This window comes from Dasypus novemcinctus, chromosome 15, assembly GCF_030445035.2.
Source record: "Dasypus novemcinctus isolate mDasNov1 chromosome 15, mDasNov1.1.hap2, whole genome shotgun sequence".
Lineage (NCBI taxonomy): Eukaryota > Metazoa > Chordata > Mammalia > Cingulata > Dasypodidae > Dasypus > Dasypus novemcinctus.
The window spans coordinates 35,906,353-35,933,502 of record NC_080687.1 but is presented as its reverse complement, the minus strand read 5'-3'; the positions used below and the strand labels follow the sequence as shown (position 1 = coordinate 35,933,502).

At 40.6% G+C, this 27,150-nt stretch overlaps 1 protein-coding gene and 1 long non-coding RNA gene across 12 annotated transcripts in view; one reads left to right on the top strand and one right to left on the bottom strand.

Moving 5' to 3' along the window:
* The window catches only part of DOCK9 (dedicator of cytokinesis 9), a 370,241-nt gene that overhangs the window by 283,406 nt on the left and 59,685 nt on the right, over positions 1-27,150 (bottom strand). For 3 of the 11 annotated variants that reach the window (XM_058276477.2, XM_058276475.2, XM_058276481.2), the window contains exon 1: positions 10,656-10,854. The exons of 6 other annotated variants lie outside the window; for them this stretch is intronic. In XM_058276477.2, the coding sequence (XP_058132460.1) occupies positions 10,656-10,784 (129 nt within the window). In that variant the 5' untranslated portion in view covers positions 10,785-10,854. Of the gene's footprint in view, positions 1-10,655; positions 11,096-27,150 lie in introns of those variants that run through there. 2 more of the 11 variants (XM_058276472.2, XM_058276483.2) reach the window with 2 other exon arrangements.
* On the top strand, positions 12,578-15,128 carry LOC131273415 (uncharacterized). Its single transcript, XR_009180616.2, has 2 exons — positions 12,578-12,657; positions 14,929-15,128. It is a non-coding gene; the product is annotated as an uncharacterized lncRNA (long non-coding RNA).

Here is a 27,150-nt window from a genome sequence, read left to right as displayed (position 1 = left end):
GATAAGAAGTGAAGGAGTAAATTAAAAGTGATGGATATGTAAAAGAAACAGAAATAACCTCATCATCCAAGTGCTTCTTGAAAGTTTGCTTAATGCATGGTTCATCTGATTGAGAAGCACTTCCAGTGGTTTTTGTTATTTGTATTTTTGTCTTATTTTGTTTACTTTCAGATAAATGAGTTACTAAATACCCTATACAAACATTACATCAGTATGTTTGTTCTTTTACAGACTGGGGCTCTACAGAACTAGTGAAAACAAATGTCCACAAAAAAGGAAATTAATCACATTTTGTATCAAAACATGTGGTTGCTTTCAAATATTATGCAACCATCATACGGATTTACTGACAATCTGACCAGCTTTTTATAACAAGGCTTAGGCAAAGGGTCATCTCCAAAGTGATACATTCTTTATGTGTAAGAGTTTCACTGAATTTATCATAGGTGTCAGTGAAGAACTAATAATATAATGGTACCTATGCATTAGGAAATTAATGTGGAAGCAAGAGACAAGCTGAAACAAAGTAAACAGAAATAGGTGCACGGGAGAAAAATATTTTCATTTTATTTCAGAATAGATACTCGAAGAGCTTGCACTACAGTGGGGGCAATGCAGAATCAAAACCCAAAAAAATGATGGAAAAATGAGACATGTCAGGGGTGGAGTCTTAAGAATTCATTCATTCATTCACCCAAAAAAATATTTATTGAGCCCTTATGTGCCCACCCCTCTTTGAAAGAGAGTGAACAAAGAGTTCAGTGAGAAGAGACATGAAACAAATGCACACTCAAATACATAAATTGTGCTAAGTAGTACAAAAGAAGAGGAGGGGGCTGCTTTGGTTTGGATGATTAAGGCAAAGCTTCTTTGAGGCTAAGGTGTTCTGAAGGTCTGAAGTTCCCAAGACCAAGGAAGTAGCCTGGCAGATGAGAGGCAAGCAGGAGGACAAAAATTATCCAAGGCAGAGATGAGAGCTTCTGCCAAGGTCCTTGGCAGACATGAGAATCTAAGACTGCCCAGTGAGCAATGAGAGGATAGTGCCTGATAAGGAGAGCACCTTTCCGAACAAGAAAAAAATTCGGTATTCCAAGGGCAATGGGAAGCACTCATGTTTTAAGGATTAAGAACTGAACCTGGTATTTTAAGGATGGAGCAAATCAAAAGAAGCAAGGAGACCTTACAAGAGGGGCCTTATGCCCTCCTACTGCAGTTACCAAGATGGGGTTAGAAACATAAAGAAGGAGATGATGGATTGCAGTAGTAATTAGTGCTGCTCTCCTTCTGGGTCTGTAGAAAGGACTGCACTTTGACTTGCTTGGCCCATCAAACATTAGCAGAAGTGGCCAAGTGGAAGATTTAGGAGCCGGTGAGGGAGAGACTCACCACACTCCACTCTCTATCCCCCCACAAAGACCTATCACATTCAAGTTTCAGAATAAGGCCCCCAGCCCATACCCAGTGACAGCATGGGGAGAAACAAACCTTTCTAGTTTCAAGCCATTGAGATTTTGGAGATGTGCCTCATAATGACTAATGCAGAAATGGAACCCAATGGACGCGGTGATTATTGAATAAGGAAGGGAAAAGGCATTGAACAATGAGGCAATAGAGGAGTTGGAGATTTCTGGATTGACGTCTATGAAACAATGCCTCTCACTAAAGAAAATGAAAATACAAAACAGCAGCCTGGTTTGGGGTAAAATGGTGACAATGTTTCAGACATGCTGACAGCCAAATACACATAGCAGGCAGATCAACAATTGCTGGTCTGAAGGTGCAGGTAAAAATTAGAACTGAGGTCAGATTCAAAAATTGTTTGTAATGAAGATGATGGGAGATTAAATTCTATGAACCAACGGTGGATAACAGATCCTCTAAGACTGTCCTTGTGTGGTGAGTGTAGTGACAGGACCAAGTGAAGAAGACAAAAGTAGACATACCAGGGAGGAAAGAGTTGTGCAGAAGGAGAATTAGTGGATGGTAACAAATGCTCCAGGCAGAGAAGATGAAGAGATGCGGACTTAGAGTTAACCCAATCCTAAGGACAGAAGCCAGTTCACAGGGGCTAGGGAATCTGTGTGGGCAGACACAGACTGAACAAGTGTGGAAATAAAGAAGAGAGCCAGGTGAGTAGAAGGAAGGCGTCGCAAGGTCCAGGCAATGTTTAACGGCATAAGGTGGAAGGGAATGGAGCCAACAGAGCCTGCAACAAATAACCTCCATCTTAGTGAACTCAAAGGCCCTCATCTCTCTGCCACTTGCTAATATCTGAGGGACTTTTTTTCCAAATGACTTAAAACAGCAAGTGCTAAATTACAAAATAGTAATAACGAGTGTCTTTGCTCTGAATACTATATGAAATATATGGTATGTGACAGAACCCACTGATCATAGCACATTCTTAAAAACATATCTCCCATCAACATTTTTATAAATAATAAAAGTAATACATATTTATCATAGAAAATCTGGAAAATACAGAAAGTCATAAAGACAAGTTTTGAACCTCCCATAATCCCATAATCATAACCACCATTAACAGTCTGGCTTTCAGGTTCATGTCCAAGGCTAAACACAGAGACATCATACTTATTGCCAGTCAATTGATATGCATGATAAATATATGCTAAGGAAAAATTATTTTGTGACATACCTTTTTTTTAAGGTTTACTTCATTATTTATTTCTCCCCCCATTGCCCCCGTTGCCTGCTCTCTGTGTTCATTCACTGTATGTTCTTCTGTATCTGCTTGTATTCTCATTAGGCAGCTCTGGGAACCAATCCTGGGAGCTTTCAGAGTGGGAGAGAGGCGATCACTCTCTTATGCCACTTCAGCTACCCTGTTCTGCTACATCTTCTTATTTTCTCTCCTCTGTGTCTCTAGTTGTGTCATCTTGCTGTGCCAGTTCTCTGCGTTGGCCAGCAATCATGCGGGAGATGGCATTCCCACGCAGGGCGGCTATCCCCGTGGGCCAGCTCACGATGTAAGCCAGCTTGCCCTCACCAGGAGGCCCTGGGCATCGAACCCTGGACCTCCTATACGGTAGACGGGAGCCCAATTGGTTGAGCCACATCCATTTCCCATGATAGATATACTTGTAAAACTTAATTCTTATCAAACCCACATTCCACACTGCATAATAAAGCTTATGTCTGAAATCTTATACATTTTCAATCTTTGGGCTTCTTTAGAATAAACAAACCTGATCATACATTGTGGCTAAACAGTCTTTTCTTATCTCCTTCCCACTCTTTTTTTTCTATATATAAATTTTTTTTAAAAATACAATTTTATACTGTTTTTAATTGTATAGCCTGGTTTTCATTCCCATAATATTAATTTTAGCTACAATGGGCCACATTTATTGAGTGTCCACCAAGTGTCCGACAGCGTTCTAAAAGCTTTGTATTTAATCCTTAACAATTCTATAAATGGGTATTATTATCATCCATTTTTCAAACAGAAAAGCTCAGGCTGGGAAGGCTTAGTACCTTGCCCAAGGTCACACAATTGATTAGTAGCAAAGGGTCCAAACAGTCTGGTCCAAAGCCCCTGCCCTTAACCACAAGCCCCCATGGCTTTCCAGCACTATTTTGTAAGAATTTTCTCAAGTTATTATTTTTCTAAAATAAGAATGCAATGGCTTCATAAGTAGTCCACGTTCCACAATTTATTTAGACTATTGTTAAGAACTTTAGATGGTTTGCAAATGGTTGGTATTTTACATTTTCGGCCCTAAACAGCAAGCATCATGATTTCATACACTCTGCTTTATGCAAATTTCAGGCTAGTCCTTAGGAGAAACTCCTGCAATTGTAATTGCCAGGTCAAAAAAATGTGAGCATGTTAAAGTTCTTGATATATACAGCCAAACTGCAAAAAAAGCTAAACCATCCATCATACTATAAAACTCCAGGGACACAATTCTTATAAAATATTCTGGGAATGGCTGTGAAAACAAAAAGGCATGGATCACCCCACCCTTGCAAATACTCGCCTTGAATATTTTCTATCTTTGTAAATTTTTCAGGCAAAAATGACATCTTGTTTTAATTAATGTTTCTTTAATTATTAGTAAGGCTGAATATTTTTTTCTGCTCTTTTCCTGGCTAATTGTATTACTGTCTTTGAAGAACTATCTATTAATGTCCTTTCCCATTCTTCTACTGGAATGTTTACCTTTTTAAAAATTGATTTGTCTGAGCCCTTAGTACATTAAAAACTTAACACTACGGCTGAGATATAAATACAGATAAATAGATGGAGGGCAAATATTGTTTCTAAGCTTGTTGACTTTTAACTTTATGGTACTTGTGAAGCAGGCAGGGTGGTTAGAAGAGAACACAGTGCCCAAATTCACACCCAGCCCCTCCCCGTACAGCTGCGGGACCTTGAGGTGACTTATTCTCCCTTACATAAAGCCCTAACACTGAGCCTAGGATATAATACTATTCAATAAAATGCTGGCTCCAACTAAATTTAGTCAAGATAATCAATCTCTTCCTTTATTAATATAAGAACTTACATTTGTCAAGAACCCACTATTTTTTTTTAAGATTTATTTTTTATTTATTTCTCTCCCCTTCCCTGCACCTCCCCCCCAAGTTGTCTGCTCTTCTGTATTCATTCACTGTGTGTTCTTCTGTGTCCGCTTATATTCTTATCAGTGGCACCCAGAATCTGTGTCTTATTTTTTTGTTGTGTCATCTTGCTACATCAGCTCTCTGGGGGTGCGGCGCCATTCCTGGGCAGGCTGCACTTTTTTCGCACTGGGCGGCTCTCCTTACGGGGCGCACTCCTTGCGCGTGGGGCTCCCCTATGCAGGGGATACCCCTGCGTGGCATGGCACTCCTTGCGCGCATCAGCACTGCACGTGGGCCAGCTCCACACGGGTCAAGGAGTTCTGGGGTTTGAACCTTGGACCTCCCATGTGGTAGGCGGATGCCCTATCCATTGGGCCAAATCCACTTCCCAGGACCCACTATTAAGTACTTTAAATACATTAACTTATTTAATCTTAACATATACCAGTATTCTGTTATTATTTTTTCCCTTATTCTCTGAAGCACACATGTGACTCTTTAAATGAGTTCCTTTATATCCATTTTCCATCTTTTTGTAGACAACTGACCTTGCCACCTGTTTAAATCTAGACCAGAGGTTCTTAACCTTTCTGTTCCATGGACCCCTTTACCAGTCAGGTGAAAACCACAAACCCTTTCTCAGATTATAGCAGCAGATAGTTTTATGACACTCAACATTGGCATGTCTTTAAATTAAATTTTAAGATTATTCAAAATTACATTTTACAAATTTCCCATAATTTCAATATCTAATAACCTAACACAGTTCAACATTTTTTCAAACAGTCATTTTCAGCAAATATTTAGAAATTTGAGTTTTCCCAGACTGTAATAAAACCATCTCTGCCATCCTTACCTACCTTTTTGCAGACAGTTATCCACTGCACTCAGAACACACTACATCAAAATAAAAATCATACTAAGGCCACACTATACCTTGTTTATTTAATAAACATATCACACTCACACCAACACAGCTCCACAAGAATAAAGTTTTTTTTAAATTTTCAATTCAAGCTATGGACCTACCCACTGAAATCTCTCCCCCCTTGGGGGATCATGGATTCCTGGTTAAGAATCCCTGACCTAAACCTTTCAGGAGCAAGTACCTGATCTAACACAACAACCTATTCTAAGCGCTAGAAGAGTCTAAAGCACAGGGCAGGCCCTCAACAAATGTGGATAGAGATTTCACAATTCCTTCCCTCCCCTTTTCCACAAAGAATTACTAATATCCTCCTGTCTCCTAATATTCAAAAGGACCAGAAGCCAAAGAAATAGAACCTGTTGTTGATTATCTAGTTGGAAATGGGCCTCCACCCTGCTTCCTGTATTTTGGGACATTTCTGTTTGTTAGGGCTCCACCAGAGGGTAGAGAAAGCCACTGAGGTGATGCTCAGACCAGTTCAGTAGTCGGCTCGCTACCACATCTGATTTAAAATTACTGCCAAAATGAGGTTTTAGGTTACGTGAGGATTTCAAAGACACCACCAGTTGGGTCTCACGTTACCTCAGATAATGCTGGAATCTTGAGCTGACTGAACTGGGAGGGTAACCAAGGGCCCAAGCACATCCTCTGGGAGATATCCTCCACCTTCTGTCCATCCTTCTCCAGGAAAATTTAGCGATGACCTGACTTGGTTTCATTTCATTTCATACTGCTGGATCTCATAGGATGATGGAATGGCATCACTAGCAGGGGCATGACATTGAAGGAGAGTTTGAAGCTGAACATGTTCAGATAAGATCAGTAAGAAAGCCAGGCAGCCAGATGACTTGTACATCAATACTCAAGTGCAACAGAGTTTGCAAACCCAGGCAAAGGGAAATGTCACAATATTTACACAAATCTTTCAGAGAAAGGATATTTTTAGGCCTTGGATAGTATATTCTTTTTAGATCTAGGCCATTATAAGGCAATCTTTAGTACATCTGAAAGATGTGAAGTAAAATTCTTTCAGGGGCTCCAGAAGAAATCACAACTCAACCTTGCCCAGGGACTTCTAGCTTTTCTTATAAGCTTGCCAGTATTTCGAATGTAATGCCCCTCCTGAGTCTTCCAAAGCATGGAAAGCTGATTCTGAAATTTTGAGGATTCTTTTTATATAACCAAAAATCATAAATTACTTTTCCTATGATTAGGAGTATTATTATTAGTAACTCTACTACTCTTACAAAAGTGGCTTAAAATCAAAGCCTGTTACTGGAGAAATAATCTAGTGTAGCCCCCTCATTTCATAGAACAGGAAACCTGAGATTCAGAGAAGTTAACAGACAGTGCAAGGTGACTCAGGAAGCTGGTGGAAAAGAGACAGGAACTAAGAGCTTTATATATAAATATATATGATATATCATTTAATCCTTACGACAACCCTATAAAGTAAACATGAAGACCATTCCCACTTTACAGATGAGAAAACTGAGGTACAGCAATGTTAAATTACATAGCTACTGCAGAGCTGGGAAGAAGAGGAGCTCACATTGCAACTCTGGAGGTCTGACTCCAGTATTCATGCTCTGAACTACTAAACCTCTAGGAATCAGTTTTGGCTCAACTGATAGAGCATCTACCTACCACATAGGGCCTCGTGACCCATGTGGTGAGCTGGCCCATGCAGAGTGCTGATACACGCAAGGAGTGCCATGGCATGCAGGGGTGTCCCCCACGTAGGGGAGCCCCACGCGCAAGGAGTATGCCTGGTAAGGAGAGCTGCCCCAGGCAAAAAAGGTGCAGCCTGCCCAGGAGTGATGCCGCACACTCAGAGAACTGACACAGCAAGATGACGCAACAAAAACAGAAAACAGATTCCCGGTGCCGCTGACAAGAATACAAGCAGACACAGAAGAACACACAGCAAATGGACACAGAGAGCAGACAACGGGGTGGGGGGTGGGGGCAGGAAGGAGAGAGAAATTAAATAAAAAATAAAAATCTTAAAAAAAAAAAATCCAGGACTCTTAAGGCTATCCAGGGTTCTCTCCATCATGAATAATTCTAAGGGTCATGAAAGAGCCAAACATAATTGAAAAGGCCCACAAATTTTGTTTGCATCCTGATTAGAACTAGCAATCAAGAATACATTATGAACACCCTGAGAAATATAAATGGTGTATCAACAAGTTATTGTTAATTTTATCATAATGACATTATAGCTATATATAAAAATAGCCACATTTTTAACAATGCATTCCAGGTTTAGGGGTGAAATGACATGAGGCCTAGAATTTACAATCACACACACACACACAAAAAAAAAAAAAACAGTAAAACAGAGACAGATGAAAAAAGTTGGGCAAAATCTTGATAATTATGAATCTGGGTAATGGAACATGAGGGTTTATTTTACTATTCTATTTTTGTGTGTTTATTATCAGTCTTTTCGATTTAATACAAAATTACTTTTAAAGGCACACAAACCTGAGCCTATGAAAACAATTAAGATGTCAAACAATGAAAAATTTATGAGCACATGTCACGTTTATATTTTAAAGCTTTTCTAATGGCAGTCTTTATTACCCACCGAAGTATTTTATTTCATTATGCTGCTGCTCTCACCACCATATACTCATCAATACTTGAAGCATGTTAAGAGCTAGTTAAATCCATATACTGTTAATTTTATTTTAGTCTATCTGCAGAACTGATTTATTAGTCAGCCAGTTAAGAATATTTACTGAGCATTTACTATGTTGTAGGCATTGTACTCATGTTGACCCAAGTTATCAAAGAGCAGAGGAATATTTCCATCCATGCATAGGCTGATAGCCCATGGAATTCTGACCCCTGGCTTGGTTTTTTCCTCTGCATCCTAAGAGGGTCAGGTTTACCTTCATGATTCTCATTGTACAAAAGCTAGGCCAGAACTTTGTGGCAAGTGCACCTGTTCTAACTTCCTGGCAGACACTGGGGTGTAGCAAGAAGAAGCAGGTGGTGGCAGACCACCTAGGGGGGTGTTAATTTTTGGCATCAGTAAACTATCTCAAATTCTTCCTTCTGCAAAGCAGAACATTGCAATGCATTTCGCATTCCCCATTCAGCCAGGAGCCTTTCACACTCCAGAGTAGGCCTACCTGCCTTTCTGCATTTTTATTTGTTTAAACATGGGTTTCATCAGAGAAGTGACCACATGCACACACACAAGACTAAGAGGTAAGACAACAGCCAGGACTCTGGCTGTTCATGCTTAAGACTATGATAGATGCCATAGTGATTTTCTATCCAAGGAAAATAGATGTACTTTCAAAGCATTATGAGGCAACACAGAAGTATGTCACACAGGGGAATGGACACAGGTCACTATCAGTAGGCCTCAAGGACTATTGTAAATCAATAATTAGCAGTAAATGGCTGTGTTGACACTTCTGTGCATAATTTAATGGCTTTTTAAACTAGTATCACCTCTTCAGTCAAGGATTGCCAGCACTTTGGAAATCAAGACACGGTAATATGTTTTATTTATTCTTCTTTTGCCTTAAATGCCTGATGAAGACCAGCAGCCTCAAGTTAAAAGAACTAAGTTTTGAGTGAGAACAGAAAAGATGACACAGATGTTGTGGGCTTTATCCTTAACATTCCAACTTTGCTAAGAAGTTAGGAAGATGCAGAACGTTCTATCTTCACCAAAGCAAAAGAAGTTAGTGTTCAGTCATGGAAGAGATGGTCAAGTTCTAGATAGCCCACTTCCCGTTCTACTCCTTACCATCAATTATTCAACGTTGGTATACCAGAAAAATAAAATCCCTGTTTATTATGGATCTAACTGAAGGCTGGACTAAACACATTTGAGGAATCTGGAGCAAGCTGACCAAGCTGGCAATCAAGAGAAAAACCAAACTGAGTAAACTGGGTACAGAAATTAGCAAAATTTCATCCCCATTCTCCATAAACATCATTCATTCAATCCTGGGTCTGTCCAGGAAGAACATCAAACTGCCACCAAAACGTTGCTTCCACCAATGTGTTAAGGGACCCAGCACCCCACTCTGGCACACCACACACACACACACGCACACACAGTGCCACAAAGACCAGATAATCACTTCCAAGGCCCATCTTCTTGCACTGTTCCAACAAACAAGTCAAATCCCACAAACAAATCCCTTTCAAGAAAACAAATGCCTGTGACAATGCAAGGAGCTGCTAAAAGTTTCCAGCTGCCCCCACAGAGCATGCTGCAGTTCAAACGTCGCTCAAAGAACATCCCCACTCCCGCACAATCCAAGTGATTCGAGAGTACTGCGTTTCCAAATATAGCAGGACTCGCCCTGACTGTGGAAAAGTTGATTTAAAACTTCATCTTAGTCACACTCGAGGCTTAGTCTCTAAAAACTTTCTGTCACAACCAGATTAATTTGGGAGCTGCATACTTCAAATCCCCAATTTAAGAGTTATTTGCACAGTGCTGAAATTACCAAGGGTTCCTATCATGCCCCCTGACTCTTCCTAAGAGGATGCCAGCTTGCCAGCTTCGCGGAGGAGGGGGGCCCAGGGATACGGAACCGTCTCCCTCCAGGAGCCCAGACCACCCAATGGGCCCACAGAGCCGTCTCCCATCCTGAATGGATGCGGAAGCCCCTCCCCCAATTTCCCCCGCGCCCGCCAAGGCCACAGGTGCCAAGCCCCTCCAGAATAGAAGAGGAAGCAGTCGGAAAGACAGCGGTGAAAGAAGAGTCATTTCCCAACGATAAAAAGGAGGTAAACGGATGCTGTAGGGAAGGTGGAGGAGGGGGGTTCAAAAACTGCGGGAGATGGCGTTCTCACCCCCAGTAAATTTCTCAGCAGGATGGAAAGGACAGCAACGGAGAGGATCCCCGGGCAGAGAGAGGTCTGTGAGTTGCTGCCCCTACCAGACCGGAATCCCTCCTCTCCATTCCAACTCTCGCCCGCCCCCTTAATCCTGCAGACCCAGGAGGGTCGGCGGCTCCGCCTCAGCCCGGTGGATTTAAAAGAGCGTGGAGGAGGTGGCCGCGCGGGGGGCTCCAGGGAATGCCGCGCTCGCGCCGGGCCCGGGGCCCGCAGGGCTCCCAGCGCTCGCCTGCCTCCCGCCCTCGCTCCCTCCCTCACTCACCTGGAACACCGAGCCGCGCACCGCCTCGGACACGCTCTGCCGCAGCTCGGCGGCCGTGCCCGGCTTACTCAGAGCCCGGGTGAACTTCCGAGTCTCCGCCGAGGCGGGCAGCAGCGGCGGCTGCGACATCTTCGCTGCCACCGCCGCCGCCTTCCCCTGCTCCCGCGGCCCGGCTCGTCCGCGTCGCCGCCAGGTGTACCCTCCGCGGCCCACCGGGTCAGCGGGCGGCTCCCGGCCCCACCGCCTTCCTGTTCCTCCCGCCACTCGCTGCGCGTTCGGGCGGCGCAGCCCGGGCCGCGCCCTCCGCGCCGCGGTCACGCTCGGAGGCTCCCTGTTCGGCCTCCGCAGCCCCCTGCGCCCTGAGCAGAGCCTGGGCTCACTGGGGTACACGGTGCGTGTGGTGGTGGCGGCTCCCCCATGCCACCAGCCAGCTCTGAGGCCACTCTTCGGGCCGCCTCCTCGGGGCGGGGTGTCCGGCGCGGCGCGGGGCGGGGCGGCGGGCGGAGGAGGGGCAGGCGCGGCGGGACGGGCGGCGGGACAGCCAGCCCGGCAGGTCGGCCTCCCGGCTGCGGCGAGGAAACGTGGTGGCCGGGTGCGGGCCATCGCGGCCTCGGGACCACGGCCGGGAAGGAGGATAGACCCGAGGGACATCTCCACTCCGGACTGACTTCTCCCGGAGCAGCACGTCTGAAGACCCAGGCGAGGACCGCTCGCGCCGCCGGGAGAGCGCACAACCCTGGGGCTGGAAGCTGCGTCCCGGGAACCAGAACTAGGCACCCGCCCCTGCGTTCCCTGCCCGTGGAGCCCTGCAGTGCTTGCGGGGACCCTGAGATCATCTGCGGGGCCCGGGCTCGGTGGTACCAGGAGCAACCCCTACCCCTGTGCGCACTAGGCTTCCGCGGGAGCGAGCCGCGGGCCTTTGAAAGGTCGAAGTTTAAGAGAAGTGGCATTTATGGGGCCCCGACAGGGCACGGGCCGCTTGGGTAGCGCCGTCCTGCGGAGCTGCACGGAGCGCCTCTTCCCCGGATTTAGCTCGCGTGGAGCACCGCAGGAACTCCAGGTTGCGTTTCCCGGCCTAAAAACTCCACAATTCCACCCCACCCCTACCCCCACTCCCCCGAAGAATCTGGTTAACGGAGGGGAAGGCTCTCGGAGCCGAAGTGAGCCTCCTGGGATGAGGGAAGGCGGATGGGAGCACCGCGTGAGGGCAGGGGTGTTTGGGCGTCACTCAGACCCCAGCGCGCAAGGATGACCTGCTGCGTCACCTTGGACGTGATGAAAAACTTCTGAGCCCCGATTATTTTATCCCTAAAATGAGAATAATCCCGAAAGAGTTTTAAATGACACAACATGCCTGGGAAGCGCTTGCCACTGTTTGGCCCAAGTCGGAGACTGATAATGCCCCTTCTGTCGCCTCTTCCACGACCAGGAAGCAAGGCGTAGGGCCAGGCAACCCTGGATACGTGGGCCTGCGAGCCCAACATATGACCCAGAAAGCTGTCCAGTCACCACTTCTCGGGAACTTCTTCCTTACACAGCCTTACGTTTTCCCATTCCGAAGAGTCCCCCTACGGCCCTGTCTCCTTTTCCCCTCTTTCTATTGAGGACGCCCTGACCAGCCCAACACTGACTGGGACACCGAGAGGGCGCGCCTTAAGGGGAATTTGCGCTAGCCTGGAAGAGAGCCGTGGCGCATGCTCAGAGCTTTGGGTTTGGGCGGGTTCCCCGGGCGGGGAGCCCCTTCTTAAAAGCGGCTTCGGCGACTGGCCGAGCTGCTCTGGCCACGCCCACCGCCTGTGACGCCACGCTCCTTACCTGCCCCACTGGCCTCCAAAGCACTGGCTGGAACCTGGTACACCCGGGTCTGCTGGGGGCTCTCCGTCTCACCTGAGCCCAAGGGCCCTGAGACGTGGTAGCCGCCGTCGCCGCGGTACTGGGGGCTCCTTTTTGCGTCCTACCCCACCAGAGAGCCAAACACTGCCTGAAGCGTAGTCTCAAAGTGGTAAGGAAAAATAACCTCCTAGTGCCAGAAAGCAGACTAATACTGTTTGGGAGTTAATGAGCAGGCCTGGTACATAATAGAATTGGAGGTTAGGCGTGCAGTCAGCCCTCAATAAATGCTTGCTGGATTATATTGTTTTCCTAGTGAGTTGGGCCCGCAGGATATGGCACTTAGCCTGAAAGATTGGGAGATAAAGTGATGTATGGCGGAGCAGGTTGTAGCTCTGGTTGAGCACATGCAGTTATGAGATTCTGGGTTCAATCCCCAGTACCTCAACAACAACAACAAAAAAAGTAATGTAAGGCAGTAAAAAACAATTACACACTTCCTCTTGAAATGAAGGAAAGAAGGGTCCAGACGATCAGAGTGGCTGGACTCTACCTTTGGTGGGTAACTTGTGCGGTTTTGCATAACCTTGTACAACCTGCGTTTATACCTCCGCACTGCACTGGAGTATGGGGGTTCTTATTTGAGCTGTTAAATCAGGGGTTCTTAACCAGGGAAAGATTTCAGGGGGTCCCTGAGCTTGAACTGAAAAAATTCAACATTATTTTCTCTGACCTCTAACTGAAATCTAGCATTTCCTTCACTTATGAATGTTTGCAATAAATAAATTTTAGTAGTAGTCATTTCAACTGACTAGCAAAAAAGGTTAAGAATCCCTGCGTTAAATACTAGGCTGAGGGTCATAGATTTAGGCTTCCCCTTGAGCTTCTCAGTCCTGAAGAAGTCCCAGACAACAAACCCCCTTTCCCCACCTCTGTTATCTTGGCTCTCTAAACCATCTCTACTTCCAAAGGTAAATATATATTATATATGTATAATTTAAAGCAAAAAAAAAGTACCCGGGGTTATGGGGTTTTCTTTTTTTATTTCCTTTTTTTTTTTTTTTTTTTTAAGTTTAAGAACTATATGAATAAAGAAAAGAGAATGTGAAAGTGAAGAGCTCCCCCAATCTTCTCCTTGTTGCTTTCCACATCTCTCCCACCCCTAAACTCTGTACTTGCTTGCTGGTTCACTGTATTCTAGAATTGGCAGGTTTTCATTCAGGAAGCAGGGGATGAAGTTTAAGGTGTGGACTGTAGTCACTGACAATGTCTAACCAGGGGCAAGTCCTGACAGAAAACAAGGCATGGAACTGTGAACTACGTGCAGGAAACTGGATCTCCCCAGCACCCCAGAGCAGAGCCTCATCTTCCTGGTGAAGTGATGCTGATAGCAAATGGCATGTTTCTCATTGTTGGAGCAGAAACACGGTCCTTAGCAAAAGCTGTTTTTTTAATTCCCCACCAGAGTGGCCCAGAATTCTAAGATCTTATCACATCAACTTTTTTTGGAGAGAGATGATCACACCTTTTTAGAAGGTGGAGAACCGGCACCAGGTGAAGGTGCTGCATGGGACAAGGCGGACCTCTGGCTAGGCTGGGTTTGATGGTGTTTAAGGTGTGGTAGAGGATACAGACATCTCCTTTAGCTTGAAAGAGTAATTCTGTCTTTGTCTTTCCAAAGAGATAAGAAGAAACGTTTTCTTTCTGTTGAGGATGGAACTAACAAGTAGTAGAGGTGAAATACGATTATAGCCAGTTTTGAAAATGTTTATATAAATGATAATACTCAAATATAATAAACCCAAATATCATTTAAAAATTATACCCATGACCTAATAACCTCTTTATGTGTCATTTCCTTGTTAGGTTTGCTTTAGACTTTGTATGTGTCGATGACACATAATTAGCTTAAAATCTTTTCCAGATATATTTTGAAAATTAAAAGTAACATGCAGAGAGCAGAGGAACCAGGAAAGTGGGGAAGGAAGGGCTTTCATTATCTTACTCCTGCATGGATTGAATTTTTTTCAATAAATATCTACTAGGTTTTTCTGCTTCTAAATGTTTCTCATAATGCCTTTCTTCTAAAATTAATCAACCAGTGCTTGGAGGTAGACTTTTGTTTATTCCCCTGAGTAATATACATAGAAGACAGTCATTCAAAGAACATCTAAGAGAAAGGTCTACAATTAATCTAACATAAGTTTACAGATAACATTTAGGGTTAATGTTACTAGAGGAATATATTCCCTTTTCACTTCTACTTTCTTCAGGAGAGATTCTTAGGAGATTTTAAATATAAGGTCTTAAAAAGATAGTTGGGACCTCAGTTTCATAAACTTAATTGTGTATGTGACTCCCCTAGGATCTTGTTAAAAAGCAGGTTCTGATTCAGGAGGTATGGGGTTAATCCCAGGAGTGTACATTTCTAATGTGTTCACAGGTGATGGGAAGCTCCTAACATGCAGATGCTGCTGATCCACAGACCACACACGTGATGGCAAGCACGGAGACTTCCATTTCCAGCAGCATGGCAAACTGCAGACCTTTAAAAATTCTCCAGCTGACTAAACACTCCGCTTTTTTTTTTTAAGGGGAAATAATGTACACTAAGATTTTTAATAGATGTTTCTTTCAGAGTAATGACCAAATTCTCATCCTTTTGTAAAAGGAGAAAATTGTACATGACTTATATGGTAGTTTGTGAACGCGTATAAGGGAATGCCTGTTCAAAGCCAGAATTTGTTACACCTCTACTTGAAATTCTCTCACACAATCCCCTGCTTCTAAGCAGAACTTCACATTCAGATTGTTTCAAATTTTCTACGTCCTCAGCTTTCCCTATCATAATATGTCATGTTCCAATAAATAATATTGCTGTTTTATCTGCCATGCACTTGGCTTTATTTCCTAATCTAATAAATAAAAATGCAAAGGAAATTTTGCATTAAAAATTGAAAAAAAAAGTCTAGCTGGCTTTCTCAAAATTTAAAAGAGTAGAAAATGAGAAGCAAATCACAAAAAATATATATATATATAATGACCCTTAAACATATGAAAAGATGTTTGCCCTCATTTATAATTAAAAATGCAAATTAAAAGTACACTAATATTCAGTTTTTCACCAATTACATTGAGAAACATTTTAAAGTTTAATATTGTATTGAAAAGGCCATAGAGGAGCAGGCAATTTCACAGATGGATGATGGAAATGCAAATTAATATAACCCTTATGGGGAAGAATTTGGTAATATCTAACAAAACTGGATAGGAGAAAAGGAAAAAAAAGGTATGGGGTAAAAACAGCAAAAGTGCAACAAATAGAAGCATAAAATTAACTGGTAAAAAAAAAAATCCCAGTATATTAGAGCCACAATAAATAGAAAAGGACATAATACTCCTATTTAAAATCCAAGATTGCTAATATTTATAAAGAAACAAAAGCCATATATATGCTGTTTACAAGATGCACACCAAAATCATAAGTACAGAAATGTGACATAGAAGGATAGAAAAAAATGTATACTAGGTAAATACTAATCAAAATAAAGTTTAGTACAGCTGTAGTATTACCAGAACAAAATAGATTTAGGTCAAAAATATTCCAGAGCTAGAGGTTTACTAAATAATAACAAAAAAGAGAAGTTCAAGGCTTCAATTCCCCAGAAAAGCATAACAGTTCTAAATCAGTATGTACCTAATAATATCTGCCTCAAAATATATGAAGAGATAGGTCACTAGGACATTTCAGAAAGAATAGTATTTCCCCAAATTTTTCAAATATTATTTTTTCTAGGGGTTTCACATTCAGACTGTACTTTTAAAATCTACTCAACAAAAGCTAGATATTGGAGCAGATGTGGCTCAAGCCATTGGGTGCCTGCCTCCCACATCAGAGGTACCAGGTTCAGTTCCCAGTGCCTCCTAAAGAAGACAAACAAGACAATGAGCTAATGTCAGAATGAGATGTTATGACAAGATGTTACAACAAGGACACACAACGAGAGACACAACAAGCAGGGGAGCAGATGTGCCAATTGGGCACCTCCCTCCCACATGGTAGGTCTCAGGTTCCATTCCTGGTGCCTCCTAAAAGAAGATGAGCAGACACAGCACACAATGAACAGACACAGCAGATGGTGAGCACAAACAAGGGGGCAGGGTGGGGAGAAGTAAATAAATAAATAAATCTATTTTTAAAAAGAGCTAGATATTAATAAAGAAGTTGAAAATATTCCAAAATATATTCTGAAAAAAGGATTATGAAATATCTCAGCATACCCTGAAAGGGGATATTAATGATTCAGGGCTGTTAGTGAAACCAATTTTTTTAAGTCATACAAGAATACTTAAAAGCATATCATTCAATGCCTTTTCAAATATGTGGTAATTATCCAGTTGCCTCCTCTATTTCTTATATTTGTTAATATTTATAATTCAGTTGTTCTAGGCTTACTATATAGCATAGAGCATCATTTCAGGTTTGAACTATCCTTTTTATAATAGTCACTCTCTGTTCTTAAAGGGGGAGGACTATTAAATTAGCTGGGAAAAAAAATGACATATGTTTTGAAGTTAACCTTTGTTACTATGCTGTTAATAGCCAGATTGATTCTATACACCTGTCTTAAAAAGGCAGCACTAGTGGTTGTCCATTATTTTTTTAGGACAGGGAGTACAAATTGGGGAAGAAATAAAAAAGATTGGAGAGACCCTTTCAAGAAATGACTTATATCTAAATCCATAATATTCTCTGTAATGCTCTAAGGAATAGTGAGGTGTATCAAAATACAGATATCAGGGGCATCTCACCCGGTAGCATGACCGCACCCATGTCTGGCAGTATGTACTATCTCTTTTCTTGTTTCTTAATCAATATACTTCTGGAACTCCAGGAAAAAAATTACAGATTTTCCCAAGTTTAACCAGATATTTACTCTGAGATTGTGAAGAAAGCAACCAGGGCAATTGCTTCAGACTATTCATTCAGAAATTAACCAATTCAGAAATTAATTCAGCTCAGGGATCCTCTAGCCCAGTCACAGTATTGTGTGGTAATTCTGATGCTTCTGAAAGAACCACAGACCTTGTTCTTAGGCCCTTAAAACATCCTTTCCTTTCCAGAAACAAGACGGTTCTAACCCTGGGCATGCAAATGAACTCAGAAGAAAAGTAGAATCATAGTTCATTATTGTCTCTTCCAAATATACTGTGAATCATGTTCCTGGGAGTGATGGAGAGTAAAAAGGAATTCTACTACAATGGACTTGTCTCATTCCAGAACGTCTGGGGCTCCTCTGGCTGATGGAGAAACCTCATAGCACAGGGGACCTGAGTGTATTCCCTAGTTTTCATCATTCCAGTTTGGAAGCATTATAGACTAGATACACCAGTAAATAGCAAATTTACAGACTGTCCTTTCATTCACAGCTTCTTGGGTATCTATCATTCAATGAAACACTAGCTCTGTGAAGAGAATTGTAGTTCTGCATTTGAGCCAATTCTGTCCAATAATGCAAAGGATGAAAATGACCTCAGGAAAATTCTCAAGACGATGAAAAAGAGGATGAAAGAAAAGGAATTACCATGTATCAAATGGAAAAATACAGATATTTTAAATAAGAGATGGAGAAAAGACCAGGTACAGACCAGTCTGATTACTAGAGTTATATTTATCAAACTGTCCTGACAGTGTCCATTTGCAACCAAATATTTCTAAAGACACAGTTGCATAGAGTAACCCCAGTTACTGTCATAAGCCTAAAGAAAACATAACCAAATATTTTTATCTATGGCTTCTACTTTTAACATTTTAATCCACATTTATTGTAAAATATTTTCATTCAACACACTAGTTTACCCAACTGTAAAACCATTCACAGCATTGGCACCTACTGCAGTTTCTCCCTTTATATAAGTTCTAAATCCTGAGGATATGGAAGAGGTAAAATGTTACTGAGATCTCAGTGTTATAACCAAACTTCCTGTCCTGACCTGTTCTCATCCTTCTGCAAAATTGCAAGCAGATAGAAGTTGTTAACCAGCACATTTTCCTCACTATTTTAACACCCCAATTTCAACACTCTTGCCATTCAACAAGCAGAAAGAAAAAAATTCAGTTCATCAACATCCCACTCTGAATAGATGAAAATTTATCATTTAGATGAAGGAAAAATTAAGCTGTGATATACAAACAAAATGTAAAGAATTGTTAATGAAATTACTCTGTTAATTTATAAAGATTTTTTAAGTAACTGATCTTGGATTAGAGAGAGGGGATCCATGTGGGATTTCTTGGTTCAGATATTTTCCTTTTATTCTTATTTGTCACTTTACTCTTTTCTAATCGTTGAAAAACCCTTTAGATAATTTAGAATGAGATGTAATTTTCTAACATTTTGAAATATAAATGTATTATTCTTTCTAGTGTCTTTCCTGTGTGGAATGTTGTTAAACTTATAGTTAGAAATGACTTTAAGAGTACCTATCTCTGTGAAACATTAAATTTACTCCCATCTTCGTTCACTGATATAGATTTATTCATTCAACAAATATTTATTGAGCACATAGTGTTATTTTTAAAAGATAAAAATCTTTGCCCTTTTTGAGCTTACATTCTAGCACAGGAAACCATCAATAAGCAAAATATAGAACATTTTGATAGCATCAAGTGCTAAGATAAAAAATAAAGCAAAGAAAAAGGCAGAGGGAGACACTTCAGGACTGGATCCTGTAGCAGAAGCTTTGAACAGCCAGCAAGAACTGGCAGAAAAAAATGTCTTTCTCAAAGCTCCAGAAAAGAAATACATGAGGCAAACAATAGTTTGTATAAACTTAGGTTTTTTTTTTCCTAAAAAAAGAAAAAGTAAGTAAGAAAGGTTTTTCCAGCCTCTACAGCATCCTTCCCCAAGGCCCTTGGAAGCAAGTCTGCAACCCATTACTGGGTACAGGGCCCAGATTTGAGCAACTAATAGGGACCAATTCTAAAGCCCCAGAAGAGGTTGAAGCAAGAATCAAAGACAGTAGTAACACATAGCCTCTCACCACTAAATCCCTATGAAAGAAAGAGAAATTGAGCATCAGAGTAAATTCACCATCATGATCATATGACTAGACATCAGCAAAAAATTATAAGCTATAGTAAGAAAATGGAAGAAATGGTGCAAGCAAAGGAATATATCAAAGCCCCAGATGAGACACAGGATTTGAGATAGCTAATCAACAAAATTCATTCAAATTTCCAAAATCAAATGAATGAACTGAAATACGATATGGCTAAAGAGATAAGCAATAAGAAAGTGAACAAGCACAAAGAAGAATTTGAAAGCCTGAGTAGAAAAGTAACAAAGCCCATGGGAATGAAACACAAGATGGGTAAGATCAAAACACATTAAAAGGAAGCAGATGTGGCTCAACTGATTAGGTTCCCATCTACCATATGGGAGGTCCAGGGTTCAATTCCCAGGGCCTCCTGGTGAAGGTTAGCTGGCCTATCTGGAGTGCTAGCGTGCTAGCCCAAGTGGAGTGCTGGTCCATACAGGAGTGCTGACCCACACAGCAACCTGGCCTCAGTGGAGAGCTGGTGCAGAAAGATGACACAACAAAAAGAGACACAGAAGAGAGACAAAAGAGACACAGCAGTTCAGTTTGCTGAGGTAGCATGAGAGATTGAGGTCCTCTCTCCCACTCCAGAAGGTCCCAGGATCAGTTCCTGGTGCCACCTAAAGAGAAGACAAGCAGACATAGAAAAACGCACAGTGAATGGACACAGAGCAGACAATGAAGGCGGGGGATAAATAAAATAAATAGATCTTTTTTATGCTTTAGAAGCATACAAGCACAGATTTGAAATAATAGAAGAAAGAATAAGTGATACAGAAGACAGAACATTGGAAATTGGAGAAAGAGAAGAACAGAGAGAAAAGCATGGAAAAAATTGAGCAGGGGCTGAGGGAGTTGAATGATAATACAAAACACAATAACATGAGAGTTCCAGAAAGAAAAAAGGAGAGAAAGAGTATTTGAAGAAATAATGGCTGAAGATTTCCCAACTCTCTTGAAAAAAATGAACTTACATGTCCAAGAAGTGCAACATACCTCAATCAGAATAAATCCAAATAGACCTACTCCAAGACACGTACTACTCAGAATGTCAAATGTCAAAGATAAAGGGAAAATTCTGAGAGCAGCAAGGGAGCAGCAAACCATCACATACAAGGGACATCCAGTAACATTTAGTGCAGATTTCTCATCAGAAATCACAGAGGGAAGAAGAAAGTGGTATGACATAATTAGGATACAGAAAGAGAAAAACAGCCAACCAAGAAATCCTTATCCAGCAAAATTATACTTCAAATAAGAAGATGAGTTTAAAATATTCACAAATAAACAAAAACTAAGAGAGTTTGTATAAAAGAATCCACCTTTGCAATAAATATTAAAGGGAGATTTACAGCCCAAAAGAAAAATACAGAGGAGAGAGTCTTGGAGGAGAGTGTAGAAGGCAAGAATAGCAGAAAGGATAAGCAAAAGAGGAAAAAGCCAGATGAAAATAAGATATAACATTGAAAACCAAAGAATAAAATGGTAGAAGTAAATAATGCATTTACAGTAGTACTATTGAATATGAATGGATTAAATGAACCAGTCAAGAGATACAGGCTGACAAAATGGACTTAAAAAACATGAGCCATCCATATCCTGTCCACAAGAGACTCACCTTAGATCCAGGAATACAAACTGGATAAAAGTGAAAGATTGGGAAAAAGATACTCCATGCAAACAGTAATCAAAAAAGAGTAGGAGTAGCTATACTAATATCAGACAAAACAGACTTTAAATGCAAATAAGTTATAAGAAATATAGACGTCCATTATATATTAATAAAAGGCAATCCACCAGGAATAAATAACAGTAATAAATATCTGTGCACCAAACCAGGGGGTCCCAAAATACATGAGGCAAACTCTGGCAAAAGTGAAGGGAGAAATAGACATCTCTACAATAATAGTTGGAGACTTCAACATGCCACTCACAGCATTAGATAGAACTAGAAAGAAGATCAACAAGGGAACAGAGAACTTGAACAATATGATAAATGAGCTAGATCTAACTGACATATATAGAACATTGCATCCTGAATCAACAGCTTATACATTCTTCTCATGTGCTCATGGATCTTTCTCCAGGATAGACCACATGTTCGGTACCAAGGCAGGTCTCAATTAATATAAAAAGACTGAAATTATACAAAGTACCTTCTCAGATCATAATGGAATGAAACTGGAAATCAATAATAGATGGGAAAGGAAAAAATTTGCAAATGTGTGGAGGCTGAACAACATACTCCTAAACAATCGTTGGATCAAAGAAGAAATCGTAAGTGAAATTAGCAAATATATTGCGACAAAAACAAGAACGCAACTTATCAAAACTTACAGGATATAGCAAAGGCAGTGCTGAAAGGGAAATTTATAACCCCAAACTCTTATATTAAAAGAGAAGAAAAGGCTAAAATAAATATGTAACCGAACAACTGGATAAAATAGAAAAAGAACTGCAAACCATTCCCAAAGCAAGCAGAAAAAAAGAAAAAATAAAGATTAGATCAGAAATAAATGAAAATAGGCACAACAAACACAATAGAGCAAGTCAACAAAACCAAAAGCTGGTTCTTTGAGAAGATCCATAAAATTGATAAACCCTTAGCCATAGCACATAAAAAAGAAAGAAGATGCAAATAAATTCAGAAATGAAAGGGGGAAAGTTATGACTAACCCCGGAAGGGGGAAAAAAAATCACAAGAGCATATTATAAGAAACTGTATGCCAACAAACTAGACAACCTAGAGGAACTGGACAAATTCCTAGACATGTACAAGCAACCTTCAGTGACCAGCAATTCTAGCATATGGGTATGACAGTGGTTGAAAGGGGTAGTGTAAGGTCATATATATTACCAGAAGGAAAATTTAAAAATGTAATATGGGACTGTATAGCATAGTGAACCTCCTGTAAAATATGAGTATGGATAACATTACATATAAAGATCATTTTTCTTTGAAAATGAACAAATGTATGTTAGTGTTACAGTATATTAATACCAGGCAAAAAAGCCCGCATTATGGTAAGTGAAAGAAACCAGACACAAAGTACTATATATTGTATGTTTCCTTTTATGGAAAATGTAAAGATAAATCAATTTTAAAAGATGGAATTAAATTCCTGGTTATGTAGTGCTGGGGAAAGGATAGAGAGATTGAGGGGTGTCTGCTAAGAGGTGTGAGGTTTTTCTTTTTCGAGTAATGAAATTGTTCTAAATTTTTTGTGGTCATGAATGCAGAGCACTGTGATTATACTAAAGCCATTGATTGTATACTTTGGATTGATTGTATAGTATGCAATTATATCTCAATAAAAGTGCTTTTTTAAAAAGAATATTCTGGGGATGATGTGAAGAATGGGCTGGGGAAGAAAGAATAAGCAGAGAGATCACTTAGAAGGCAAGTGGAATGATCTAGGCCAAAGACAAAAGTCTAAAATAAGCCAGGATTGGAGAGGAGGGGGAGGAACAGATAGGAGGTAAAAATACATACCTCCTGGTGATAGAGGTAGGGGAGAAAAAGAAAGGGCTCTCAGATTCTGACTTGAATGACTGAGTGAATTTTGTTCCATTTACTAAAAGAGTGCCTACAGGAAAAGAGAGGGAAGTTTTTATATAACATATTTCTATAAAGCTCAAGATGCCACAGTGCCTGCCTGCCTGCCATCCCTTGCTGAAGGTAATGGTTTTGCCAATGGCAATGTTAGGGGAGGTGACCAGGTTTTAGCCTCCTGGTCACAGTTGATTAGCTGCTCTAGAGTTAGATGTTTCTGATCCAATCTGTAAATTGAACACTGACCTATAACTTATGACCTATGACCTAATGCAAAAAAAGTACTAGACCAGATTTTCTTTCTTGTGAATATGCAGTTGGGGGGGTCAGAAACTGAAATCATAAAATACAGGAGCTGAAGCCAAGAGAATGCATTATGAAATACAATGGATAAAGTTGGGTCTAGAAGGCCAGGGCATGCCACAGTACTCATGAACCAGCAGAAATGTGAGAAAGTGAGCCTCACGTTTCTTCTGGTTGCTGGTTCATGTGTACTGTGAGATGCAAAGAGGCAAAGCAACAGCAAGGAACATGCAGAGAGAAAGAGGTGGGCAGAAAAACCAAGGCAGAGAGACACATACACACTCTCTCTCTCACACACACACACACATAAGCAGAGACTGACTTCTGGTCTTCTCCCCTACCTTACCATCACAATAAACCTTTTACTTGAGATAACTTGGGGAGGGCTATCTTTATACCTTGCAATCAGAGTGGTGAGACTGACAAAGACTTTGGATATGACTTAGCACTTACACTAACTCACCACTTCTGGAACCTCACAATAACCTACCAGCTATGAGCCCCTCAAGGCCAGGAGCTGGGTTTCATTCACCCCCCAGTGTCTGGACATTGAAGGTATTCAATAAATGAAGGGAAGAATGAATGAACAAATGAACAAGCCACATTGTGTGAGAGATGGCAGTATCGACTCCATTTATGGGTGAGGAAACTTAGGCTCCGAGAGGTTATTTGACTTGTTCAAAGTCACGTAACTAATAAAGCTACAGCCAAATCCTGGGCAACATGATGCTGAATATGCAATGGCTAGAAATGAAACACAGGGTTACCCCTTTAGCAATCCTTTGTCATTTGGGATAAAACAATAGTGTTGCTTTCAAATGGTCACTGACCAACAAAATCATGAATGCAAGTTCCTATCCCACGCCCACTAGTTATTGAGTGATTGGGCAAATTGCTTAAATTCCATGTGTCTGCTTTTCCTTACCTGTAAAATGGGGATAACAATGGTACCTCCCTCATGGAGTTTTGCGGGAGGATTAAATGAAAAGCACTTGGCAGGATACCCATAACATAAGAATTATTTTATAAATTATTTTTATTAATTAAAAAATGTGAGACATTTATGGCATAAAAAGTTATCTTAAAAAATGATTTTTATTTCAAGTAGAATATCTGTGCAGTGTGACACTGGAGGAGTGAGGCATGAGTGTGCCACTTACCCAGCAGCCCTGGAGGAAAGTGGGAATCGATCTAACTAGTAATAGAGACAGAGGAGCAGGTGAGTGTAAGGCTATGGTGGGAGGAAACTAGGCAAGACCTATATTGACATACGGAGGTTCCTTTGCAGGAAGCAAAAAGGCCTTCTTCAAACTGGAGTGGCTGAATGTAGGGTTTGCAGGCAGCCTCTGAGAAGGGACCACAAAGTTACCAACAAGTGGGCAGTCCAGGGAGAATAGGAGACAGAGGGGTATAAATGTGTACCCAGAAGATGGGAGTGATTCTGAGAAGTCCAGGTGGGTGATTTCAGCTATTCAAATAATAAGGACCATGACCATGATTTATTTGTCTTCAAATAGCCAGATTCTAACAAATACCCACACTGTCCTCAATATTAATATTGTACATGAATTTTGAATAAATTCTACTAATAACAGTAATGATATTTTAATAAATATAATACTAGTAATACCCAACACTTAATGGTGCTTACTATGGCCAGGACACTGTTCCAATGGGTTTACATGTTTTATCTTGTTTAATCCTCACCACCACGCCATGATCAATGACAACTGGATAGTTTCATTATATAGGGAACCTCATGTACTTGTTTTCTCTGAAATTGAGAAATGTAGGGTAGAGGTGGTGTTATAGCTATTGTGGTGTTATAAGTATGATCACATTGCATTTAACAGTAAGAGTAGCTTATAAAAACTAATTTGGAGTCACAAGACAAGTAGGTTGAAAGTTAAAGAATGGAAAAAAATATACTAAGCAAGTAATAATCAAAAGAGAGCTTGAGTAGCTATGCTAATATGAATAAAATAGACTTTAAGTAAAACACTGTTATAAGGGACAAAGAAGGTCACTATATACTGATGAAAGGGTCAATTCAAAAGAAGGTTAATGAATATAAATATACATGTACCTAATGGCAGAGATCCAAAATATATGAAGCAAATATTGACAGATTTGAAGACAGAAATAGATGATTCTATATATATAATAGGAGACTTCAATACACCACTTTCAATAATGCATAGAACACCTACAGAGAAGATCAATAAGGAAATAGAGAAGACTTGAACAATACTAAAAACCACCTAGATCTAATAGACATGTAAAACACTTCACCCAACAACAGCAGATTACACATTCTTTTCTAGTACACATGATCATTCTTCAAGCATAGACTATATGTCAAGGTACAAGTCTTAATAAATTCAAAAATACTGAAATCATACACTGTATTTTCTCCAATGACAATGGAATGAAGCTAGAACTGAATAACAGAGGGAGAACTGGGAAACTCACAAATATGTGGAAATTTAATGCATATTCTAAAACAACCAGTGGGACAAAGGAGACAGCACAAAAGAAATTAGGAAATATCTTAAGGCAAAAGGAAAAGAAAACACAACATGGGATGCAGCCATGGCAGGCCTCAGGGGAAATGTATAGCTCTAAGTGTGTACATTGAAAAAAGAAGAAAGACCTCAAACCAGAAACCTAACCTCACAAATGGAGGTTCTAGAAAAAGAAGAGCAAACTAAACTCGAAGCAAGCAGAAGGAAGGAAATTACAAACATTAGAGTAGAGATAAATGAAATAGAAAATAAAATAATAGAGAGAATTGATAAAACCCAAAGTTGGTTCTTTGGAAAGATCAATAAAATCAACTTTGCTAGACTGACAAAGAAAAAAAAAAGATGACACAAATAACTGAAATCAGAAATGAAAGAGGGGACATTACTACTGATGGCACAGAAATAAAAAGGATTGTTAAGAGGATACTTTTGATGACTATATGCCAATAAGTTAGACAACCTGGATAAAATGTACAAATTCCTAGAAACACAAAAACTACCTACACTGTTATTAATAGGCGATCTCAACTGACCAATAACAAGTAAAGATATTCAAACAATCATCAAAAACCTCCCAACAACAAAAAAAATGCAGGACCAGATGACTTCAAAAATTAACATCAATTCTACTCAAACTTTTCAAAAAACAATTGAAGAGGAAAGTACACTCCCTAACTCATGCTATGAGGCCAACATCACCCTAATAGCAAAGCCAGATAAAAATACTACAATTATAGACCATATTCATTATAAATATAAAAGCAAAAATCTTCAACAAAATACTAGCAAATAGAACCCATCAGTGCATTAAAAGAATTATATACCATGATGAAGTGGGATTTATCTCAGTTATGCAAGGATGGTTCAACATAAGAAAATCAAGTAATGTAATACATGACATTATTAGCAGGAGGGGAAAAAACACATAATTATTCCAGTTGACATAAAAAAAGCATATTTGATAAAATCCAGCATGACTTCTTGATAAAAATACCTAGAAAGTCAGACAAAAAGGAAACTTCCTCAACATAAGGGGCATACATGAATAACTCACTGTATTAGTCAGTCAAAGGGGTGCTGGTGCAAAATACCAGAAATTGGTTGGCTTTTATAAAGGGTATTTATTTGGGTTAGGAGGTTACAGATACCAGGCCATAAGTATAACTTACTTCCTTCACCAAAG